We start from the raw sequence: 10,864 nt of genomic DNA on the forward strand, positions 1-10,864 counted from the left end.
TGTCAATAGAGGACATTCGGAAAATTTAGGCTATCTGAATAATCTTTAACCCAATTCTGTACTTAAGAAAATTTCCCCACTTATAAATTCACCAACCTTTTATATGCTATAATTATGTAACAATATTGTGAAGTAATTTCATCCAATACTTGCATTCAGGAACCTATTTCAAATTAATGGCAACATCCACGCTGATCTCCTAGGCATACTTTGCATATTAATATTGGCCCTTCTTTTAAAGCCTCACTAAAACTATGTCTCTTTCACAAGAGACAATACCCTGCAATGGTTACATGTGATCTCTGGGGTTCAGATTTACAATTTATTTGTTGTGTGACTTGAGATAAATGGACTTCCCTAATTTTTCATTTTTCCCATTTGTAAAACAAGGATGATGGTAATAACTATCACACAGGGTTGATGGATGAGTTAATTGTGGTAATGCATGCAAAACCTCTAGTAAGGCATCTGACAAAAGAGTAATCTCCCAATAAATGTTGACAGCAATGACAACAATGAAGAAGAATCTATGGAAACCATGACCAACAAGAATCATGAATTCCCATGATATCATTGGTCTGTAAAACCTAGCAGATCTTCCCATGCACTGCTATTTGCAGCTTATGTATATACTGAATCTCCCACAGATTATTCAGAAAACAACACACTAAACATCTACTACCTCTTCAAATACCAACAGCACATGTTGCAGACAAATGGTACCAACACACATCAAAGTGCATGTGTGATTACATAGTTCAATGCAGTAGAATCCTAATCCGATCCCAAACTGTAGCTAAACTATAAGGGTATCTATAGTAAACAGCCTAAAAATTTGTCATTCTGGTGTTCTCAAATGTTCCTTACCTCTCTACTGCAAAATCTGCTTGGAAATAGTGTGCAAGAGACAAAGGAGGATATGCTACAAATGACTTATTTCCCAAAGTAGTTAATAATAATTGAGCAACAGGATGCTTGGCTATGCCTTCTCAAGTTTTTACCAAATAAAAGATGCAATCATGTTCATTAACAAAACATAAAATATTGAGAACATGAAGACGCCATACAGCATAGGTATTTGCTAACAATTTGGCAAATCGGTTTTCAACTTGTATGCCATTATTTTAAATAAATCAATTTCCATACCACACTTATTTTATTGAAATTAACCATTTTTGTGAGAAAAAGAATCATATTTCAATCTCTGAATTTATTAAATCTTTCACTATTTACAGCTTTTAAAAATAAACTGTTATCAGAATATAATTCCAATTAAGACACATTTCTTATATATTCAGACAAAAAAATAAAAGATCAAATCAGGCATCAAACAAATGAGAGTATAAGAAAAGTGGGCAATACTATAGAATTATTTCCAAGGGTTTCCAAAAACTACATCTAAAACTTCTTTCCCTTCAGCTGCTATGGAAACAAAGAGCTTCAATCTAGATTGTATACTTAAACAGAAAAACTAAGAATAATGACCAGACATCACTTTGATCTCAGTTTCAGAAACTGTCTCAAAGCATCTTTGAAATAAGATATTGCGCCCATTATCCAGATGGGTTTATCCTGGTCATTCTCATTCATATATAACCAGTTAATAAAATATGAATGTACAATGTCTAACACTCATTTACAAGAAAAAAAAAAAATTAAGATTTATTTATTTATTTAAGAGAGAGAGAGTTAGAGAGAGAAATAGCACGCTCCATAGCCAGGGAAGGAAGGGGAGGGGCAGAGGGAGAGAGAGTTGTTGTTTTTTTTTTTTTTAAAAGATTTTATTTATTTATTTGAGAGAGAGAGAAAGAGTGAGAGAGAGCATGAGATGGGAGAAGGTCAGAGGGAGAAGCAGACTCCCCATAGAGCTGGGAGCCCGATGTGGGACTCGATCCCGGTACTTCAGGATCATGACCTGAGCTGAAGGCAGTCGCTTAACCAACTGAGCCACCCAGGCGCCCAAGGAATGAGAATATTAAGCAAACTTTGCACTGAGCTCAGAGCCCAATCCAGGCTTGATCTCATCAACCTGAGCTGAAACCAAGAGTCCAACGTACTTTATTATGCCACCCAAGTGCCTCTCACAGGAAAATTTTATAAAGAAATAAATTACAGGGGCTCCTGGGTGGCTCAGTGGGTTAAGCCTCTGCCTTCGGCTCAGGTCATGATCTCGGGTCCTGGAATCGAGTCCCGCATCGGGCTCTCTGTTCGGCAGGGAGCCTGCTTCACCCTCTCTCTCTGCCTGCCTCTCTGCCTGCTTGTGATCTCTCTCTCCTCTCTCTCTCTCTGTTAAATAAATAAATAAAATCTTAAAAGAAAAAAAAAAAAAGAAAGAAAGAAAGAAAAAAGAAAGAAATTACAATATACAAATAAGTAGGGACTGAATATTACATATGAAATAAACATAGAAGACACTGTGAAGTCTGGGCTCCCACTTCTTTATTCATGTCAACCCACTCTAGGCTTTTCCTTCATTATAATCTCAATGATGCACATAGGCACATTCTTCCATAGCCATGCAAAAATTATCAACCTTGTTCTTTGTTATTTTTTTCCAATACTACCTGCAAGAACCAGGGAAGGAGGCTACTTGGTAACACCTGTTCTGCAGACACGAATATAATGCACCAGGGCCCTAGAATGGAGCCTGGATGTCCAAAACAGCACACAATCTCAAAAATTTTGAGCCTCTCCTTGTAAATAAGTTTCAAGGCCTATCCAGTACCTGCCCTAACTCCCACATACCTTGCTAGCTCCATAGTCCTTAGGCTCAACAAAGACAAGGCAGATTTCTGACCAAATCCCTGCCTTCTCCTTGGGCTGCTCTTTTGAGAATAAACTTTTACTGCTTTAAACCTGGTGACTTAGAGATTGCCTTACTGTGCATCAGACACACAGATCTGACTTCTGGGTTCAGGAACAGAAGGAAGAAAAAAGAAGGATGGCTGGTGAGATATCACAAGACCCAAGAATGAGATGGGAGTCATTTCCTTAATTTTTCTTGAGCTGCAGATGCATCAAAGTGAGTATGAGAAAAGCTGGCAAACCAGAAAAGTCAACAGAAGCAGACAGAAAGGGGAAAAAAAAGCCTTAAGAGAAGCCTGCTAACACCCAAAGAACAAATAATCCAATCAAGAAATGGGCAGAGGACATGAACAGACATTTCTGCAAAGAAGACATCCAGATGGCCAACAGACACATGAAAAAGTGCTCCATATCACTCGGCATCAGGGAAATACAAATCAAAACCACAATGAGATATCACCTCACACCAGTCAGAATGGCTAAAATCAACAAGTCAGGAAATGACAGATGCTGGCGAGGATGCGGAGAAAGGGGAACCCTCCTACACTGTTGGTGGGAATGCAAGCTGGTGCAGCCACTCTGGAAAACAGCATGGAGGTTCCTCAAAATGTTGAAAATAGAACTGCCCTATGACCCAGCAATTGCACTATTGGGTATTTACCCTAAAGATACAAACGTAGTGATCCAAAGGGGCATGTGCACCCGAATGTTTATAGCAGCAATGTCCACAATAGCTAAACTATGGAAAGAACCTAAATGCCCAACAACAGATGAATGGTTCAAGAAGATGTGGTATATATACACAATGGAATACTATGCAGCCATCAAAAGAAATGAAATCTTGCCATTTGCGACAACATGGATGGAACTAGAGCGTATCATGCTTAGCGAAATAAGTCAAGCAGAGAAAGACAACTATCATATGATCTCCCTGATATGAGGAAGTGGTGATGCAACATGGGGGCTTAAGTGGGTAGGAGAAGAATAAATGAAACAAGATGGGATTGGGAGGGAGACAAACCATAAGTGACTCTTAATCTCACAAAACAAACTGAGGGTTGCTGGGGGGAGGGGGTTTGGGAGAAGGGGGTGGGATTATGGACATTGGGGAGGGTATGTGCTTTGGTGAGTGCTGTGAAGTGTGTAAACCTGGTGATTCACAGACCTGTACCCCTGGGGATAAAAATATATGTTTATAAAAAATAAAAAATTTAAAAAAAAAAAAGAGAGAGAAGCCTGCTAGCCAAAGGACTAGAAAGAGAGCAACCTAGCGAGATAGAAAACTTTTAGACAAACATCCTTCTCTAGCCAAATAATACAGAAAGAAAGAAGAAAACAAAACAAAACAAAACAGCATCTTGTGCTCACCTCTGTCAAAAAAGGTTAAATAGAGGAGCCTAGACTTCTAATCTCACCCAAATGTAAAGAGATATATTTTTCCTCTCTGGCTGGAATCAGAAAAGACTAGATGAGGAACAGGGACTTCATTTCCACCCGCAGTAAGTATGTGCCCTGAAGTGGAGGCCATGGAGAAACCTTGGCCTTCCATCTTACAAAGAGTAACAAGACGCCCTTCTCCCTCCAAGCCAGGGTGGTATCAGAGGACTCATTCTGCTGGAATTTTCATCATGCTCCAACAGGAGTGAGGCCTCCCCAACCCTACTGGAGTCCCAAGTAGGAAACAGGAACAGAGTGCACCTCCCTCTTTCTGGCCAGAATGGTGTCAATGGGTCCCTAGTGGGGAACATGGACTTTCACCTCCACCTGCAGGTGTTAAGGTAATGTCCCCTCTCCTGCTGCTGGCATGATGTTAGAGGAGGCTTGCCCAAAGAGAATATTAAAAAGTGTGACACAGTCAAACTTTGACTTTGAGTGAATCACTCTGGCAAGCATAGCTGGGGAGGGGAGAAGACAGATAAAGGATGGTGAGGACAAGAAACAGAGAAGAGTAAATCAAGAATATGGTAGTGCCTGGAAGCCAAGGGGAAAGCCAAGAAACTGGAAAAAGGCCAACAGTGGAAACTGCAGCCAAGAGACCTGATGAGAGGTCAGAAAGATTTTATTGGATTTGGCAATTCGGAGACGACTCTGTCTCCTGGTCACTGGTTTTAGGACAATGAAGAAGACAGAAGCCAGAATGAAGAGCTTTGAAGAGGTTAACTGAGAAAGTGAGGCAGCTAAGTAAAGCCTAATACTACTGGAAACTTGAAGGAAACAAGGAGTATGGAGAGAGAAAATTTGGGTTACTTTTGGCAAGTGAAAAAAATATTTTTTTAAGTTATTCAAATTGGATCAATTACAGGCTACTACTATAAAAGAGCGGAGAGGGAGTTGGAGATACTGCAGAAGAGACAGAACTATGGAATGAGTCTGGAGGACACGATAAGCATTAGGATCTAGGATACTGGTGCACAAGTCAGCCTAGAACAAAAAAGAAACATAGCACATTCTGGGAATGAAGGAGAATAAGAAGGACTATGCAGGTCTTTAGATGACGGGAGGTTGAAAAATATCAGAAGAGATATATTCATTTCCTACTAAAACAGAGGATGAAATCAGCTGCCAAGAGTGAAGGATGTGTGGGTTTATGAGGAGGCCTGAGGAGATTTGGAATTACCCTGGAAAGACATGGATGGGACAAGGGCTAATTAAGCTCAAGTAAAACACTGAAAGTGAGCATTGGGAACACAACAGAACACAATGTTTTAAAAACTCTGATTGGAATAATTTTTCATAAGATAATTTATTTCATAATTTGGTCTGTAAGTTCAAAATTCACTCAGCAATGATCCAAAGAGTAAAGGCAGTGCTCATTTTCTTACAAAGCCAAGCTTCAAGTTGAGGTCAAGTCCACAAGACCATTAAAATGTTAAAGAAAATCTTAAAAAGCATCATTTTATATTTGTGTAATTTGTTTATGTTATATTTGTATAAAAGATCTATACTATACATGTTTGTATAAAATACTGCTTATATTATCACAAACAGAATTTTTTAAACTTAAAATAACCGTGGGTGGTAGATACAACTTTTTCTGTTTTACAGATGAAGAAACGGAGAATCAGAGAGGACATAAATGATATATCCCGTATTTCATGGTAGACGTTAAGTGTCAACACTCTGTCCGAAGTGTTTTGTTTGCTAAAGCAAAGTTTCTGCACTATATCATAATTATGTCTCACTTGAAAATCAAAAATACCTTGAAATTTATTTTTTCACTAATTTTTATTTTTTATTTAAGAAACAAACCAGATTATCCCAAATGTACAGGGAGAAAAAATGGGTTATACTGATCAAAAGGAAAGTCACGTGAATACTATTTTTTTTTTTATCAGATGCTAGTTTTAGACATTATACCAATGCCTTTCTTTAATTTAAGAACTCTATTCTTTGTGGAAAAAATTTTGAGGAATACAACCTAATTAAATAATGATCTTACTGAGAATCTACATGCAGTTAAGTCACCACCAGTCAGCGTTTGTGATAAATATTATTTCCTGTTTCTCTCATAGCTTTAAAAGTTTTTCTATACCTGCAAACACAAAAGCCAATCCTAGATGGAAGGCCATGCTCTTCACCCAAATTTTAAAATACCACCTAATGTTAAAAAAAAAAAAAAAATTAATTAACTATTGGGATATTTGGCAATATTTGACTTCCTTATTTGATCAGTCAACCAAAATAATGATGAATCTACCAATATTTGTGAAGAAGTCAGGTTAGGAAATCTTGCAGACTGGAGAACTTTATAATTCTAATTAAGTCTGGGACTACAAAGAAACCCAAACATCATTTAGTCCAACTCCTTAATTTCAGAGACAAGGCCTAGGGCCTGGGGGAAGGGAAGTTTATCAACATTCTGTTTAGGCAAAAGTGGAATCAAAATCCAGGTATCTGGATTCAGTTTAGTGCACTTCCCAGAAGCAGCGTAGATATAAATAACCTCATCTAATTTCATCTGGCAAGCAAATTCAGAGGCTGAGTGGAACTTTAAGGATCATGCTGAGTTTGCTGTTTTATCATATTCAAAAGCACCTTCCATAACAAATGGATAATTAAACAATATTATAATCACAGGAGGAAAATTATTTTAATTAATCAAACATATTATAAGCACTCTTCAAACCATATTATTCAAGATCTTTTCTAAGCAACAATCAAATACATAAAATGTATGGGTTCTCCCATTAGCTTTCACAGAATCATGCCTACTGAAAACACATAGCAGAAACAAGTGAAATAAAACAAATTACAATAAAAATAACAAAATAATCAAGAAACTAGTATTTTAACCCCATGGCCTTACGAAGTAGTTGCAATCGAGCACTGACTTGCATTTATCACCAATCAAAAATGCGAAATAAATCACTGTGAAAGCTCATTGCTTTACATCACTGACCTTTTATATATATATATATATATAGGCTTCCAGAAAATCATTCTGAAGAACTGAATCATCTGGATCATTTTTATTGCTCACTCAGTCTTGAGACTGTCTGCACAGTACTGACTGAAATGTACTTCAGTGTGCACCTTCTCTCCAAATGAATATCTATGTCAGGTTTATTTATAGCCACTGCCTTCAATCAGTGCATTTCCAGGTAAGAGAAATAAAATCATCTCAACATATTCTCCTATAGAGATCTGAAACAAAATCTGGAAATTTTGGCAAATGGCCTTTGAAAAAACAATGAAAGATCTACAATGTAAAATGTACGTTAAGATTTATTAGAGATTCCAAAGGACACTCACCTTATACTCTTTAGTAAGTACATACAAAGAACTTAAGGTAGAAATAAAGAATTAATGTAAAACTTATGCATTTTTTGCATATATTTTTATATACTCCATGATTATAATCATCACCTCCTCTGTTCTCTTTTCCTCATTATGATTTCTCTGAAATTTGAACACCTCTCTTTGTTTCTTACTTAGATGTTTTTCTATTTAGGAGCTTTTGCCTCCTAATTCTTTACAAAAGCAGGACATGCTTCCCCCTACTGGGAAAAAATTAAATTACAAGGTACATTCAAACATGTTCCTAAGTATCAAGAAATCAAGTTTCTGGGAATGATAGAATGTTAAAGAATCAAAGGCACAGCCTTTTCTGACTGTTTCATCCACCACAGAAATACTTAGACACTCTGCTAAGAGTTTCTCATATGCATTTCTTTAGTGTGGTGGTTTTGAAACATATACCATCTCCACTAACTTCCCATCAATGACTGATGAATTAATCATTGAGCCTACTGTCCCAAAGAGAACTCCAATTAGCAGATCAGAGAAAATAATCAATTCGTAACTTTTTTTTTCATTTTAAAGACATTATCAGCGTAATAAAGATGCTTCTGTAAGATATATTGAAATAAAAGATTTCAGAAAGCTTAATTGCATTTTAAATCATTTTGAACAACCTTAAGCATTTATTAACTCATTAATTGTCAATATTCCTATTACTTTTATGCATTTATCCTTATTTTCAATAAGGTAGAGGGAGAACTTCATTTTTAAATGGACTTTACTTTTCAACTTAATTTCTATTATTTTCATTCAGTAACCACGATAGTAGTCGGCATAATTGCTTTTCACCCTACCAGATCCACTGGAAAGCCAACCTGCTCCTTGCAGCAGTTTAGCCATTTCACATGTTCAAGATTTTGATTATAAATCTTAATTGTTTAGTATGCAAAAAGAAAAAAGATAACTTGGACTTCATTGTGCTATAAATACTCTATAAATGAAAATTTTAAGCAAACCAAGTGGTTATTTGAATTCTACATGGAGGATTACAATTTTTCCTTCCATGTACAACTACGTCTCAAAAAAGAAAGCATTTCTTTTAATGCAGAAGGGCCAAGGAAGAGGAAGTTGTCACTTTTAGTTTTGGTATAGGTAAGTCCATAACAACCTAAGCTACAAAACTGCATTGTAGTCAATTTGATGATAAAGAAATTCATTAATGAAAGATTCATCAAAAAAATCTGGAGTTGTTTTTAAAAAGGCATGTGTAGATAACTACACATATTGTATCTTTACCAGATAGATGGCATTATTTCAAGATGAATAGAGTAACTGGGCTAATATTTCTGTCATACAGAAGTTTGTGTGCGTGTGTTTAAACAATCTTTCAAAGCAATGCAAAATATGATATACATGTTCCTCTGAGAATGAAATCTCCTTTAACATTACAGGAACACAAAAGAAAATGCACACTTGGTAAAACAGTTGATCACTTGTGAAGTGTTCTCAGGGGCCAGTATCTCTCAGAGTACCCAATCATCACACTTGAAATAAATTGATAAGCACTTTAGCCTTTGCCACATTCACAAACATTTACGAACATAAATAGTTTTAATCTAGGTTAATTCTAAGACTTTCCATAGGAACGGCTGTAATTAGATAAAGGGTATCAAAATCACTTCCGAAATGCAGCAAAAAGAAAAAAGAAAAGAAAAGAAAAAGAAGAAAGAAAGAAAGAAAGAAAGAAAGAAAGAAAGAAAGAAAAAAAATATATATATATATGCCGATTTGTAGCTAAGAAGCTCTTAGAAAACCACACGGATTACCATTTACTCCCAAACTGATTTCCCTTTCCTCTGCAAAGTGCAAAGATCCCTGCTGACCACGCCACACTTTATGGTTTCTCCATCAATGATCCTAACAGGTCACATCACTACTGCCATTACGTCTCGTAGCTTTGGTCTTCCCCAAATTAAGACGTAGAGAAGGAGCACTGCTGCCCGCCCCAAGAACGGGCTCGGTCCGCCCGAGCTCTGAAGCGAGCATCTTCAGGGGGACAGTGTCTGCGAAGGAGACAGGCGTCCCTCCCCAACTTCACTCCCCTAACCAAGCCGCGGGTGAGAAGAGTGGCCAGTGGTTTGCGCCCATCTGTGGGGGCAAGTCCTACCTTCCGCCAAAAGGCGCGATGCATGCACAAAAGATGGATCCAGGCTATCTTTCTCTGCCATCAGCTCAGGCAAATATTTCTCCTCTTCCATAGCGCGGACTTCGGACCGTCCCCTGCCGAAGCGCAAGGTTCCGCTCGCTCGGACGCAGGGTCGCCGGGCAGCGCCTTGCTGTGGCGCTGCTCCGCCTCCGCCGCGGCGAGGAGATCTCCGCGCGTCCTCACTGGCCCATGCACCGAGCGACTGCGACTCCCGCCGTCGGGCTGCTCAGCCCCGCGCCCACACCTGCCGGTCTCTTCCCCCGTCCCTCTCTCGCGCTGAGCCCCGGCTCACACCGGCGGCCTTAACTGGAGAGGCGGGAACAGGGCGCGTCCCACCTCCGCCAACCATTCATTGGTGGTAGCGCCCGGAGAGGCCGGGCCCCCGCGAAGGCTGCGGACTCTCATTGGGCCTCGCTGCACGTCGGATCGCCTGACTGGCAGGAGGCAGCTGCAGAGGGGAGGGCCGCTCCGAAGGTGCAAGCGCTTTCTTCTTGCAGCCCAAGCTTTCCCTGGTTATTAGGCATGCCCAGTTGTGTGGAGCACTCTGTCTTCGGCTGAGGTGCGGAGAAAGGAGAGAGCGGGAAAAGCACCGTTTAGCAGAGGAGCTTGGGTCCAAGACAGCAGGGGAGATGGAGATGAAGAGTGAGAGGCTGAGGGAATGAGGAAGCGCTAGGAAAAGTACCAGGAAGGTAGACCGGACTTCACCTGCGTCCCTAAGGTACAGGTGTCCCCTCTCCATCACGCAGCTCAGACGCACTCCAGTGTGCAAAAATCAGCAGCGCACCCGGTCTGGAAATATCATGAAGACTGCATGCGATCGGCGGCTGATATTTTCCAATGAGCCTGACCTACATCTCGGGGACGCAGTAGGATGTTCATTGATAAACAAAGCGGCTCTGGCGATATTGTACAGCAACATGCTTCCGGTGTACAATCATTATGGTATTGACTTAGTTCTGGTTTTCCTCCTGTCCATCCCCTGCTCCCCCAATCCTTATCGATAGGAGAGGTTCTGGGAGGGGGCTGAATTTTAAAACTAAAGAGCAGTATAATCAATTAGCTACAGTTTGTGAAGGAATTGGGAAGGAAGTGGAAGAAGGAAGAGACTAGAAA

General features: G+C 39.3%; 1 protein-coding gene across 11 annotated transcripts in view; it reads right to left on the bottom strand.

Annotated features, from left to right (window-relative positions):
- KHDRBS2 (KH RNA binding domain containing, signal transduction associated 2) overlaps nucleotides 1-10,057 on the bottom strand; it is a 601,759-nt gene extending 591,702 nt beyond the window's left edge. For all 11 annotated transcript variants that reach the window (XM_032340352.1, XM_032340351.1, XM_032340350.1 and 8 more), the window contains exon 1: nucleotides 9,713-10,057. In XM_032340352.1, coding sequence (XP_032196243.1) covers nucleotides 9,713-9,803 — 91 coding nt within the window. In that variant the 5' untranslated portion in view covers nucleotides 9,804-10,057. The remainder of the gene's footprint in view (nucleotides 1-9,712) is intronic.
- Nucleotides 10,058-10,864: the final 807 nt, after the last annotated feature.

Source organism: Mustela erminea, chromosome 4 (assembly GCF_009829155.1).
Source record: "Mustela erminea isolate mMusErm1 chromosome 4, mMusErm1.Pri, whole genome shotgun sequence".
Lineage (NCBI taxonomy): Eukaryota > Metazoa > Chordata > Mammalia > Carnivora > Mustelidae > Mustela > Mustela erminea.